This window comes from Arachis ipaensis, chromosome B02, assembly GCF_000816755.2.
Source record: "Arachis ipaensis cultivar K30076 chromosome B02, Araip1.1, whole genome shotgun sequence".
NCBI classification, from domain to species: Eukaryota; Viridiplantae; Streptophyta; class Magnoliopsida; order Fabales; family Fabaceae; genus Arachis; species Arachis ipaensis.
Genome location: NC_029786.2, coordinates 64,561,049 through 64,576,538, shown reverse-complemented (window position 1 = coordinate 64,576,538; position 15,490 = coordinate 64,561,049). Strand labels below are relative to the sequence as shown.

At 35.7% G+C, this 15,490-nt stretch overlaps 1 protein-coding gene across 1 annotated transcript; it reads right to left on the bottom strand.

Annotated features, from left to right (window-relative positions):
* On the bottom strand, positions 4,255–8,090 carry LOC107625382 (probable mediator of RNA polymerase II transcription subunit 26b). The gene is made up of 10 exons (XM_016328012.2): positions 7,906–8,090; positions 7,058–7,545; positions 6,591–6,659; positions 6,363–6,445; positions 5,883–5,935; positions 5,658–5,782; positions 5,529–5,556; positions 5,109–5,413; positions 4,941–5,031; positions 4,255–4,693 (listed from the first exon to the last, which is right to left on the bottom strand). Exons 1-10 carry the CDS (start codon positions 7,955–7,957, stop codon positions 4,569–4,571), a joined length of 1,419 nt encoding a protein of 472 aa, XP_016183498.1. The 5' UTR covers positions 7,958–8,090; the 3' UTR covers positions 4,255–4,568.

Here is a 15,490-nt window from a genome sequence, read left to right as displayed (position 1 = left end):
CTCTTTCATATGAAAATAATAACTAAAAAACTTATTATTTAATTTTGTTTTTATTTACATAGACCTTGATCTTCTTAGCCGACGGAGACTTTTGTCCCTTACGGCCATTTTATAAAAGTAGTTTAATGTTATAAATTTTTTGTATCATAATTTATAATATTAGGACCAATATAATTTTAAAAAATGTATATTTCTGTAGTTACGAGTAAAAATACTAGTAAACAACTAAATAAAAAATGCATCATTAAAATAAAATAAAATAAGAAAGAACAACAATTACATTTAATATATACTAATTGCGCTTCAACATGAATACATTTATATACAATCAAGCAACATGAAGTTTGTTAATGTCATCAACTGGGAATTCTCATTGATTCTTGCGGTTCAAGAAATCTCTCATGCCTAACCCCTTGTGGCCAAATGTCGTGCTTTTGTTGATTTTTCATTTTTTCTAAATGATTGCCTTAGATATTTTTCATTGATGTTTTTTCCTATGCCATAATAGCTTTTTAAAGTAATTTACTAAAAGTAACGATGTTGTCTAAAGAAAATAAATAGTTAAATACTATTCATGAGTAACTGATGTTGTAAGTGGTTTCATTGTATAAGTAACTCTAGTGTACATGAGAGTCAATCGCAGATTTTGTTTTTAAGGGAAGTGTTCAACACATTTTTTCAATTAATTCCTCATTATTAACTCTAATGTGAATCAAATTCCATCTCATTTTTTGTTTTTGGTAAATCTTGAATATATATCCTTTATTTTTTCTAAAGACAAACAAAATCGTACTCAAACAAATAAAACGTATTAAAGTTATGTAAAATGTGCGGATGAATAAATAAGTTGGTTAATTTTTCTTTTTTCTCTTCTACTCGATTTTTGTTGTCAACAACTGCAAAAAAAAAAATGAAAAACAATTTATTTATTTTTGCTAGTACTGCATCCAAAAATAAAAGTTAAATCTGCGCGAACTGTTCAAAATTCGTTTTTGCACCAGTGATGGTGAAAATGTAATGTAAAATTTGTAAATCTTCTTATTTCTGTTTAAATGGCAAATAAAGTATTTTTTAGTTAAATAAAAAAAAGGCATGGCCAAAGCCTTAGGCAGAGAATTTTGTTTCTCTCTTTTTAATTTGCATACCTTTGAATGGAATGGCTAAAGATGGTTAATTGGGGTTGTATTATTTGTTTTTGATAAGGGTCAGAATTAGTGACAGAGCCAGAAAAATTGATTGGTGGATATCCGTCTCTGGTGAGAATGTGTGTTACTTTTGGTCTTTATTTGGCAAATATTACTTTTCTTTGTGAATAAGGAGATACAAATTTCAACCATGTGAACAATGAATTTGTCTTAATGAGGATAGCCACGGAAGGAAATGAAGTAGCTCGGTAATGTGCTTGACCTCGAGTATATGGACTAGTTGCAACTTGCAATAAATAGATTTTTGAAAGCAAAATATTGATACCAGAAGAGATTTGGAAGGTACTTGAATATTCAATTGATAAATTCTTGCAAAAGGTTTTTGTATCCTAAATTCTCGCTCACTTCTCGCTCACTTCTATTTAAGTTTCAATTTGTATTTTGGGAATGTCATTCTTCTTTTGTCTTTGACAGTCCAATTTTAGATATTTGTATTTCTTTGTTTGTTTGAATGAAATGCATCTATTATCTTAAAAAACAAAAAGAACAATGAATTTGTCTTAGGTGGAGAAAATATATTTAAATTATTGGTGGTCTAGATAAAAGAAATTATAAAATAAAATAGTAAATTACATAAATATTCTCATCTTCTTCCTCTTCTCACAACTTCTAACAACCACCATTACTATCATCACACTTACTACTACACCACCAACATATATTAGAACCGATTATCATTTTCTCGGACAGAAATTCCGGCGGACTCTATTAGCAGCGGTTCTGACCGCTGCTACCCAACAGCGACAGAACTCTCTCCCTCTCGCTCGTGCTTGACTTGGCGGCGACGGCCTAGTGACTTCACAGAAGGTAACGGCAAGACATGGATGTACGACGGCGATGACGGTACACACAGAGACAACCCGCAAAAATGACGACGGCGGTAGCTTCTCGTAGCAGTTGCATTTCTTCTTTCAGCGACATTAGTGATAGCGACAAGAGAGGTGACGAAAAAAAAAAATGAAAGAAAGAGGAGACAAAGGACAAAAATAAAATTTTGAAATAGAATTATTTGTAAAAATATTTAAATATAAATATAATTATTATATTATTATTAAAAGTTTTAAATCTTTGGCATTGATTTAAAAATTCAATGATCATGATTTATAAAGAATTTTGATCATAAAAGACCATACTTATTGAAGAAAGCTCCATATATGGAGGAGAGAGCATAACGAAAAGTATCACATGTTGGCAAAACCTCTGACTGCGAAATATAGAGGGCTTTGTCTATAATGGAAAAAATATCTGTTGGATCTTGAGGTTCCATATTAGAATATTCCTTTTTTGTGGCTGAAAATGTATCCGTAACTTCTTTCACAATTTCTGATTTTGGCCCATAAAAGTTTATATTTGAAAAACAAGAATTGCTCTCTTTAACTATAAGAATGTAGATATCACGTGGTTACTCCTTTCATGTGTCAAGTGTCATCTAGGCCTTATGTGCGGGTTTAAAATTTGGGACCATGAATATGTTGAAGCAAAAAATAATGGCGGTAACCACCAAACAAAATGAAAGAGTTCGAAAAGTGGCAATAATGACAGAAGCAGAAGAAAGAACAGAAATAAAGAAGACAAATGTTGATACTGAAAGCTTGACAGAAACAGTGCAAGAAGCGGGTTCAAAGAAACTCTACAATAGCAGCCATGGTAAAAGAGGAGAGATTCACTCTAAATTTATTAGAGAAAATGATAATGAAAAAAAAAAAAAAAATAGAATCGTAAGTGTGCAAAAATTTTAATAAACACTTGTAATCAACCAATACTTCTTTATTCTAGAACTAACTACAATTTCAGTACAAATTTAGGATATTCATTTTCTTAAACAAGGTTTTAGAGAAAAAATAATTGTTTTCCACAAAAAAGTAATTTCAACCCACATAGTCTTTTTAATATAACATCATATCATGGTGCTTAAAGCTCCCTAATATTCTTTCCCACCAAAAAAACCTCCAATATAGAGTTGTAAATTGTTAAGAAACTATTGTGACAACTCTAGTTTCTATTTGGATAAATAGATAAATGGATAATGATCTCTTATACGATAAAGATACGAATTCTATCTTCTGTATCAGTGTGAAAACCACATTAGCCAAATCTCTTGAATTTAGTGGAATGATCCTTGCAAATCATAATCTTTTACAGATTAAATAAACGAAAAAAAAAAAATAGTAGAGTATTTAGTCAGAAAAACTTATTTAGCCAATGCATGGTCACTATCCACGAACATACAAGACGCATTGTCACTAGTCTCCCAAATAACATTGTCACTAGTCTCTCAAATAACTAACTTGGGACGAGTTTGTTGAGAACTTTTTCATATTAGGCCACTGTGGTCTAGGGGTAAATTCTCTAAAAGTAATTCAAACTTTGTTATATATTACTAGACACCGGATTCAATGGTCCCAGAACGTTTGGACCATTAAATGGTCCTATAACAAAATATAATTTTTAAGTTTTTTTAATAACTGCTAAATAATTCTAATCTAATTTTAATTACAAATTAATTTTTTATATATTATTTAATTATAAAGACAAAAAAAAGTTAAAAATAAAAGCATGATATTGAAAACAATATCATGTCATCAGGATGTTTTTATGTTTTTTAAGGAAAACAATATCATGTCATCAAGATGTTTTTATGTTTTTTATGTTTTTTAAGGAAAACAATATCATGTCATCAGGATGTTTTTTAAGGATTAATTCTCTATCCCATACTACGCATGCTATACGACTTTTATAACACTTAAAAAGTGTTGCTTATTAACTTAAAATATAAAAATAAAAATACTATCAAAATATAAAAAAAGTGTAACTTTAACTTAGCAACACTTTTTAAGTACGGCTAAATTTGTTTAGCCACCGTAATTATTATAGCTATAGACACCATAAACTCCACCTTTATATAAACTATTTTAACTCATTGAAAACTATAAAAATCATAATGATTTACGCATTAATCCTAACTTAAAGGAATCACACTTGCTTCCCTCACTTTCTAACACTTTTTGTTCTCTTACAGCTAAATAACCAACCATGTGAGTGTAAAAGATGGTGCCAAAGAGTGAACATAGTCATCCTCATTTTATTGCCAAAGAGTGCCTCCTCCAAATCCAATCCCCGGATAAACAAAATTTCTATATATACTCAACGCCTTTAACTTAGGAAATAAACAGTGTTTTTCAGAGTTTACTTCCCTCTCAATCAGATCAGAGATTCAAAACGGCTCTCTGTACAAGTATATGGTAAACCTGAATTGTGATTTCAAATGGTCAAAGCTTACATACATAGAGCTCTTCTTCCTCCTTATTTTTTGAACGGGAGAAGCTTATAACAAAAAATGCAGGTTCCCCATTATGCAGATCACTATCTTCGTCCGTTATTCAATTTCCTCTTATGCATTCCAGGCTTCACATGTGGATTCCGGTGTGCAACCGCTTGCTTGGGCAGGTCGTGCAACTCCATAACCTGTACCGTTCGCTGCCTCTTAGCTTCAAGTGAGAATGAAAAGGCAAACTAATCAGTCTATCAATGAACTGAGACTCAGATACATTATGAACATTGATTAATGTTACCCAATAAATTAAAATTAAATTAACTCAAACTCATGTTTCCAAACATTGATCAGCCAAAGGATAGATTCTCTATAAAATTAAAATCTATCGGACTGGTCATGAATTCGAATCATTAAGATTAGAGAGAAAATGGAAAATAGTTATTGGTAGAGGAATTACAAACCATTTTCAGCTTGTTGATACCGCTCCTGAAGTTTTCTCTTAGCGGCTTCTAGCTTCACTTTCAATGAAGAATCATCCGAAGGCTTGGATTTCTGAGAGTAGTCATGAATGTCAGAAAAAAAATTTTCAAAAAGACAAATTTGATGACCTATGATATTGTTTTCCTTACATCCTGATTACTAGCCTGAGGCTGCTTTGGGATGACACTTGTCTCTATCTTTTGAGGCATCTTCTGTTTCACAGTCCCTTTTATCTGCATGGTAGTTTTTGGCGGTCTGCCAGGGCCAGAATCAGTGTTTACCAGCTTAGTTAGCTTCACAGTAGTCTCATGTTTCATGGCTTGCTGACCCTTAAAGTCCTTGTTTGTGTCATTGGCTGAAGCTTGAATTTTCATCTCTACAATATGTTGATTATCCAGCGATGCCCTTCTGCCACTTTCACGGTTCTTGATGAATTCCCCACTCTGTTGAGGATCTGAAATATCGTTTCCATTCATAATCGTCAATCTTAAGAAGTGGGGAATTCAAATAAAGAACCGTAGAGCAAAAGCAAGCTAGACTAAGCATGAGAAACAGCAAAGGTAACTCACTTCCATAATCATCCATGCCATCAAAGAACTTTGCATATCATCCGACCGATAGAAGTTGAAGTCAGTCGCAAATTATCAAAACCCTGCCAAACTATAAAGGATAACAGAGGAAAAAGGACAGGTAAGTACCTGGGAGAGTTCCATTGAACCAGCTTGAGTGGCAAAGAAAGCCCCTTCATCCATGGGAGGTGATGGAAGCCCTTCTTCCTCATCAATTGTAGATGGCTTTACTGAATCTGGGGTACCTTCTGAACCTGCAAATATTTATTAATGAAATTTTAAAGATGAATTAATCTTAGATATCGACGAAGGAGGATATTAAGGACGACATAAAGGCAGATAGATTTTCAATACCTGTGATAGGTGTGGTAGCCTTGACCCACTCATCCACCATAACTTTCCAGCCACTACAATTTTAAATCAATATCTAGAATGTTAGCTTCTTTCATAAATGCAAAATAAGTGGATGAGATGTTACAATATAGATAGAACCGAGATTAGTTATCACGGCTATTTAGCCACCTATCTCCAGATCCTCATTAGATATAAATGAAGATTAAATTTGAGAATAGAAACACATGATTGACCGAGAACTTACAGCTAAATACAAGCCAAAAGTACCTAGAGGTTAAGCACGGAAAAAGTGAAAAGTGTAGTGATTTTCCTTCATATTCCCAAACAATATAACACATAAAAGGAATCCACTAATTGGTATGGAAGAAACCAGTTTGAAGACTTCTCTTTAACCCATTCATAAGAAGAGAAACAGGCTCAATTTTCATCTACTAAATGACCCTAAACATGCCAAGAAAATATAGTGGAACGAATCCATACTCAATAAGTGTCCGTGCAAGTTGGCGAATATCCCTCGAGCTGTGCTTTCGAAGAGGAGTGACAGCCTTACCAATCTCAGTGGCCTGGCAGATTTACCCATTCCAAAAATAAGAGAACTTGATGAAAATGGCAGAACGGAAAAAAATAAAAAAGCAGCCTGCAAAATCCATGACATAAATGGAATGCCCACTGAATGGAAGTAAAGGAATTATTCAATCAAATCCAAACCTTCAGAAGATCCACAGTGAGCTCCATCAGCTGAAGCCTCCGCAATGACTCGAATATTACTGAATCAGACTGTTCCAACACAAAGAAACCACCATCAAATCAGGGACCAAAGAACAACAAAGAAGTGTACCTCCATGGAAGAACTAATTGCCATCCAATGAAACCACATTACAGTAATTAAGCCAGAAATTTAGATTCCAATAACTCTCATAAACATCATTCAATTACATTGAATAACACAGAATTAATAATTGATGTTAATCATAACCAGAAATAAAAGAAAAGCACAGAAAGCTAGGGTCAAGAGTGGCCTTGCTACCATAGTCACCCAAATTAGCCTTTATCGTTTGGATTCGTTTAAGTCAAAAATTCATACTTCAGTGATTCTCATAAAAATTATCCAAGTAAATTACATAACATAGGAGCAATAATTGAAGTAATAATTAAAAGATCATTCATATATATACCTCTTCTTGAGAATTAAGCAACACCTGTCTGATCCTGAAGACCTCATCAGCATACAGAGACTGTTCTTCAATCTCATCCGTCAAGGCTTCTGCTTCCCCATAGCTGTAATTGCTCACGATCTGAACATTCACCTCTCCCCTATCATCTCTGCTGCTGTTGACTTTGCTCTCTTTACTCCCACCCGTCTCGACCTCGGACTCACCGCTCTTGCGGCCGCCGCCGCCGCCACCACCACAATCATCTTTGCCGCTGCCTCCATCGACGGCGAGCTCAACACGGTCACATCCACGGCACCGCGCGAGCCTACAGGAGAAGAGGAGCTCGGCAATGGCGTCACGGCGAAGCCTGAATTCCTTGGGGCAATCGGAAGCGGCCACCGTGATGGCGTTGTCAATGATGCTGAATATGTCGGAATTCGCCTTCCTGAAGTAACTCCTCCAGTGATCCTGTGACGCCGCTGAGTTCATCGTCGTCACGAAGATCGATACTGGATCCAAGGATTTAAAAAAAGAACTCAATCGACGAATCACCAAATAGAGTCTCAGAATTGAGAATGTGATGATGCCATTAATATGCAGGATCAGAAGAATTAGAAGGTATTAGATGAATTTTGGATTGAGGAAAATCAAATAAAATAAAATCAAATCAATGCTTGTAGATGAAAATTTTTATAGTTTAGTCTTGAATTTCAATTTTTGTTGGTGTTGCGTTGCGGCAAAGAATGGGATTTGATTTGAGGAATGGATAGGAGAGGGAAGGGATTGTGGATTGCGGCAACAACTCAGAAACAGACAGATTAAATATTATATGATTATTATTATTAATATATTTATATTAAAATACATACAACAAAACGTATGTCTTGTGTTGTTTGCTGTTGCTGGTTCGGGTTCTGGCATTAGCCTAAAACCTCCACAAAGAAGCAAAGACAACCTTGCTCTGGTTTATTAAAATATAAATAAATGAATTAAATTTCAAAGGAAAACGAGAAAACGAAGGTTACGAGAAATGAGCGGTAATTAGGGAAAAGTTGCTGACCAAAGCGAAGAAGAAACGTGAGAAGTGATATGAACACGATATATATTTTATATACGTAAATATTTTGTGGTGTAACTACGTGTATGTGGCTGTGGTACTTATCCTTAATTCATCTGGTTGGGGTGTGTGTGCGCGTGTTTGGGTGGGGGAGTATTCATGTCATTTTTGTTTAAATGATGATGAATATTGAATACTGAATAATGGATGGATGCTAGGAGAAAGTTGAGGCGAGAATATTGAAAAGTTGAACCCCACCTTGAAAATGGAGAGATAGAGAAAGGCAAAATGGTATTTATTATTTAAATTAGTCTTCAAAAATTTTTTAATTAAATTTGTCCTTCAGAATTTTAAATTAATCGCATTAGTCTTTCTATTATTTTCTTTGTTGATAGTACCAAAATTTATTAATGTGACACATTAAGTGATACTACAATACACATAGAGTCTTAATTGATTATTAGGATGATAAATTTATCAAATTAGATGAAATCAAAACTTAATTGAAAGGAACCTTGAGGTATTGAAATCTTTTAATTTGTGGTTGATCTATTTTATCCATTTTATTATATAAAAATCGAATTTCTACACTTAATAATTGAGTTCGTGTGATATATTTTTGAGAGTATTTTTCGATTTATTTCTTTTGACTCATTGAAAACAATTTATTACGATGAATTAATTACATCAACTAATTGATTTGATTAAATATTTAAATATCACATAATTTATTATAATTTATATTAATCAGTTAATTGTAATTCATTATATCGATTATTTTGATTCGTTAATTTATAACGTGCATAATAAAATAGATGACTTGTTACTTATTCTAATTGAATACAATCTATGAAGCACGGATACTTTGCTGAGTTGCCGTGTCCGCGTGTCGGACACATTTTTGACACGACACTCACCGACATTCGTCTCGACACGCATATCTGCTGTGTCCAACCGTATCTTAATGAAAAATAAAAAATTCTTCTCTGAAAACGTTTGGACACACCTAAATACTACCAAGTGTTAGCGTGTCTGATAAGCCACTATTTTATGATATATTTTGGACTGAATTGAGTGGGTTTTGTCAACTATTCACATACTTATTCATGTAAATTGCATGTTTTTCATTTCCTTCCTAATTTTGTGCTATGATTGAAAACATGCTTCCTAGACCTTAAAATTATTAATTTTTAATTCTCCTTTATTACCATTCGATACCGTGATGTGTTTGTTAAGTACTTTCAGGTTTACCGAACATGAATGACTTAAAGGATGAAGATGAAGCATGTTAGAGTGGAAGGAACACAAGCAACTAAAGAGTTGAGAAGCGAGGAGCGATGCGTACGCATGGCTGACGCGTGCGCGTGATCCAGAGCGTCTTTTAGCGAGTCACGCGTACGCGTGACCAACGCAGAAGTTCAGCGACGCGTACGCGTGGCCGACGCATACGCGTGACAGAGTGCCACGTGGTGCACTTAACAGAACTCGCCGGGGGCGATTTTTAGGCTGATTTGGACCCAATTTCAAGCCCGAAAACACAGACTAGAGGTAGGGATGGAGCGGAGACTGAACAGACTTCACTTCCACTTTAGTTTTTGATTAGTTTTTGAATTCTGGAGAGAGAAACACTTACTTTTCTCTAGGGTTTTGATTTTCTTAGTTTTGCTTTGCATTGGATTTTGAGAGAGCTGCTACTAGCTTCCATTGGAGTCATTATCCTTATAGTTTTCTTCTCCAATAACTCAATTACTCTTTTCCAATAATTGCTTTGAATTCATGTTTGGATCCTGTCATTTTTTAGTTTTATTAATGCATTGAAGTATTTTTATGTTTATTTTTGTTGCTTGATTGATCCTTGTTGATTATTGTTAGTGCAAATTTTAATTTAATTAATTTCTCAGAATTACCATGTCTTTTATTTATTTTTATTATGTGTTTATGAAAATGGCATTCATGTTAATGGATTAAAGCTCCCAACTTGGTTGGGGGTTGAAAATTGGAAACCCTTGAGTTGTGATACTCAAGTATTAATCTGTAATTGGAAATTACTGGCTAACTCGATTTTCACCAACTCTAGTCCTTCCCCACGAAGTGACTAGGACTTATGAGTCAGAGTTAGTGACAGCCACTTGACTTTCCTTCAATTGTTAGAGGATAACTAAGTGGGAGTAATGAACTTTTAACAGCACTGTGCGTATGCACACAAGGTAGTTCTTCCAGTTTCCAACTTTGAAATTTATAGAAAACGTTGGGGGTAACGTTGGTTCACCAATGTTCCCTCCAACGTTGTCACCCTTTCTCTTCAAAACGTTACCAGCAACGTTGGTGAGCCAACTTTGGCCACCAATGTTGCCTTCTGTGCTTCTTTCTCACCCTTCCTCTGCTTCTCTTCACCTATCCTCAACCAAACAATTGTATCAAAGCCTTGCTATAATCACAAGATTTTGCACCGTTCATAGCATTCAAGTAAATTCTTGCATAAATCTCATAAAAATGCACATAATTAACCATGTTTGATTGAATCAAGATGTGCATAAAATTCTCATCCAAATACTTACTTATTGCTAAAAAAGTGCATGAAACCTAATGAAAACTAATGAAAAAGGCTTGTGAAGAAAATCTTGCTTGTCCCCAAGTAAGAAGTGAAACAATAGGAAGAATGAATGAAAACAGAGAGAAATATGGGTCCTTATTGAAAGAAAATCAAATCTGGTTTATGGGGTTTCATGCAGGATATATTTGAAGCTCACTCTTATTGATTTCCAGGTTTGAGATGTCCCTTTGAGTACCCACTAAGGTGCTGCTATGAAACTTTGTTATTCATTGATCTTTGGTGTTTGATTTTGCTTTTCTTTTTCTTAGAAACTTATTCTTTATTTGCAGCTTAGTGTTCTGTGTTGAGGAAGCTTTTTAGGTAAGTTTTCAGTCAACACCCCCGATCCAGTTGGCTCAAAGTGTTGGGTGATAAAGCACCCCTCAGACCTACTAACTCAAGCTTCTCCTTAACACATACACACTACAGACACTTGGCTCACAATTCATCCTAAAGACATTGATTCCCAGCACTTCTTGGGGTCACTAAATGCCTTGTAACTAGATTGCTCTTGATAGTGGACTTTTGGTTAATAATCCCGGGTTAGTCAACCTAAATTACCAAGTGTTAAAATACTCCTTAGAACCTAATCATCCAAGCAGATCCTAGTACAAAAACACCACAGGCATGCGTGTTAAGGTTCAAGCTATTGGTGTCTAGCTTATTCTTTGTTTCTTTTCTTTTTGTTGTCAACGTTGGTGCTGGCCGTTGGTGGCCCAACTTTGCCACCAGCGTTGGCTTTTCTTCCTTTCTTTCTTGTTTCTTTCTTTCTTCTAAGGGTGTTTATTCACTAAAGCTTCACATACAGCAGCTAAGTTCATGCTTAAAAGGGACATTCTACCTTTCATCTTTATTAGTGAACTTGCTAAACAATCAAACATGCACCACCACTTATGCCTTAGTCTATTTCTTACCAAATTGGACTATTACTCTTGCTGTTTCAAAACATTTTCTTTTATTCAATAAAAAGGCAAAAGGGACAAGACATATATTCAAGCAGGATGAAAGTGAAACAAACACTTAGACTAGAACACTTGAATGAAAAGTAAAGAAAACAAACAAACAGAATGTAAACAAAGGTAATCTAATCAGCAGGGGTACATTTAGACTTTCTATTAAAACACTTCAAGACAGTTAAGTAACAACACAACCTCTTGTAATCTTTACTTAGCTTTTCATCATCTTCCCTAGCTCTTGCATTTTCCTTGGTGATGATGCATAGTCCTTTCAAGAAGTTGAATGAATTCCTGCAATGATAGTGGAAGTTGCTTGTTCCCCCAAGAACTTGAAAGATGGTTAGTCATGCATGAATGTTTGTAGGCTTTTGAACTTACTTTGGTGTGTGAATACCAAATTTAGTTCCCTGCCACTGTCTATTATGCAGCAAATTGATTACACACATGAAACCTTGTGCTTTTATTAAGTAAGCTATCTATGAACTAGAAATTGAGCAACTCTTAAATAATTTCCCTGATTGTTTTGGAGCTTATGACTCATGATACTCTTTGGAGGGTTATAGTGTGTTTCCATGAAATCTATGGTGGAACACCAAACTTAAAATCACACATTCACCCTTTTTACACGCTTTTTGGTGTACAACACCAAACTTAACTCCTTGCAATACAGGAAAATCTTAACTTCTTATTGACACAACCAGGAAAAGAAAATTACCTCTGGTTGGGTTGCCTCCCAACAAGCGCTTCTTTATCGTCATTAGCTTGACATTTTTCATTCTTGTTTATTTCAATTCATGAATGCTCTCCTCCTTATTCCAAGGCCCTCCCAGGTAATGCTTCGCTCTGTGACCATTTACTATGAATGTGTCCTTTGTAGCTTCATTCAGAAGTTCAAGGCTTCCATGTGGGAAAACTTTAGTCACCAGATAAGGGCCAGTCCATTTGGACTTGAGTTTGCCAGGAAAAATCTCGAGCCTGGAGTTATACAATAACACTTGTTGTCCTGGCTCAAATTCTCTTCTTGAAATTCTTTTGTCGTGCCATCTTTTAATTCTCTGCTTGTATATCTTAGAATTCTCATAAGCTTCCAACCTGAATTCATCCAATTCATTGAGTTGCAGTAACCTTTTCTCCCCTGCTGCTTGAGAGTCAAGATTGAGGAGCTTAGTGGCCCAGAAAGCTTTGTGTTTGAGCTCCATAGGAAGGTGACAGGATTTGCCATAGATTAGATGAAATGGTGACTTCCCAATTGGGGTTTTGAATGCGGTTCTATATGCCCATAGGGCATCATCCAACTTTCTTGCCCAGTCTTTTCTTGTGACCCCAACTGTCTTCTCTAGGATTCTCTTCAACTCCCTATTTGCCAATTCAGCCTGGCCATTAGTTTGAGGGTGGTATGGTGTGGCTACTCTGTGAGTTACCCCATATTTGTGGAGCAAATTTTCCATTTGTTTGTTACAAAAGTGGCTGCCATGATCACTAATAAAGCCTTTGGGCACCCCATATCTGGTAAAGATGTGTTTCTTGAGAAATTGGAGAACAATTGGTGCATCACAAGTAATTGTTGCTATGGCTTCCACCCATTTGGAGACATATTCCACTGCTACCAATATGTATTTGAAGGAATATGATGGGGAAAAAGGTCCCATGAAATCTATGCCACAAAGATCAAACAGTTCTACTTCTAAAATGAAAGTCCGAGGCATTTCATTCCTCTTTGTTAGGCTTCCTGCTCTCTGGCATTCATTGCATTGGTGCACAAATTCTCTGGCATCTTTGAATATGGATGGCCAATAGAAACCACTTTGAAGCACTTTAGCAACTGTTCTTTCTGGCCCAAAGTGCCCACCATAATCTGAACTATGGCAATGCCACAGTATGTTTCTTATTTCTTTCTCAGGAACACACCTTTTGATCATTCCATCTGCACATCTCTTGAACAAAAATGGCTCGTCCCACAAAAATTTCTTGGCTTTATTGAGCAACTTCTTCACTTGTTGCCTGGCAAACTCATGGGGAATTCTTCTTCCCACCTTGTAGTTTGTGATATCAGCAAACCAAGGTGCTTGTTGGACTTGGAATAGATGCTCATCTGGAAACTTCTCATTCACTGGTTGTGGTGCATCTTGATTGATCTCTTGTGGTAACCTTGACAGATGATCTGCAACTTGGTTCTCGCTTCCTTTCCTATCCCTAACTTCAATATCAAATTCTTGTAGCAACAACACCCACCTAATAAGCCTTGGTTTGGCATCCTGTTTGGACATGAGATACTTGAGAGCAGCATGGTCAGTATACACTACGACTTTTGAACCAATCAAGTATTGTCTAAACTTATCAAATGCATATACAAATGCCAAAAGTTCTTTTTCTGTGGTGGTATAATTTTTCTGTTCTTCATTTAACACCTTGCTTGCATAGTATATAACATGATGCAACTTATCCTTTTTTTGTCCCAATACAGCACCAATGGCAACATCACTTGCATCACACATGAATTCAAAAGAAAGTCCCAATTCTGGGGGTGTGATGATTGGTGCTGTAGTGAGTCTGGTTTTCAAGGTTTCAAAAGCATGCTTGCAACTATCATCAAAGACAAAGGGATTGTCAACCACTAATAAGTTGCTTAGTGGTTTAGCTATCTTTGAAAAGTCCTTGATAAATCTCCTATAAAATCCAGCATATCCAAGAAAACTTCTCACTACTTTCACATTAACTGGTATAGGAAGCTTTTCTATGATCTCTATCTTAGCTTTGTCAACTTCTATACCCTTGCTTGAAACTTTATGCCTAAGAACAATACCCTCTGGCACCATGAAGTGACACTTTTCCTAGTTTAAAACTAAATTTGTTTCTTGGCATCTTTTCAAGACAAGGGTTAGATGATGCAAGCAAGTGTTGAAAGAATTACCAAAGACAGAAAAATCATCCATGAAGACCTCTAAAAACTTTTCTACCATGTCAGAAAATATGGAAAGCATACACACCTTTGAAAGGTTGCAGGGGCGTTGCACAGTCCAAAGGGCATCCTTCTGTAGGCAAAGACTCTGAATGGACATGTGAAGGAGGTCTTTTCTTGGTCCTTGGGGTCCACCACTATCTGATTGTATCCAGAGTATCCATCCAAGAAGCAGTAGTAAGCATGGCCAGCCAATCTTTCTAACATCTAATCAATGAAGGGGAGAGGGAAGTGGACCTTCCTTGTGGCATCATTCAACCTTCTATAATCAATACACATTCTCCACCCCGTCACTGTCCTTGTAGGGATGAGTTCATTCTTCTCATTGAAGATGACAGTCATACCTCCTTTCTTTGGTACCACTTGAACTGGACTCACCCAAGAGTTCAGAAATTAGGTATATGATTCCAGCATTTCACAACTTCATCACCTCCTTTTGAACAACTTCCTTCATGGTTGGGTTAAGCCTTCTTTGAGGTTGCACCACTGGTCTTGAGTCCTCTTCTAGCAGGATCTTATGCATACAAATAGCAGGGCTTATACCCTTGATGTCATCAATTGTCCATCCTAAAGCCGTTTTGTGAATTTTTAACACTTCAATCAGCTTTGCTTCATCTTTCGTGCTTAAGGAGGAATTGATGATTACTAAAAGGGTCTCCTCTCCACCAAGAAATGCATATTTAAGATGCGGTGGCAGCGGTTTTATTTCTAATTTGGGTGCTTCTTCTTTCTTTCCTTATAGTAAGATCTCAGTCACTTGCTCCTTTTTGACACCTTCATCTTGATCCTCTTCTATATCTTCTTCTTGTTTCTCAAGACTGCTTGTTTCAAGCACTTCCTCTACCAAGTCTTCTATCATTTCTACTCTCATATGATTTTCTTTCTTAGG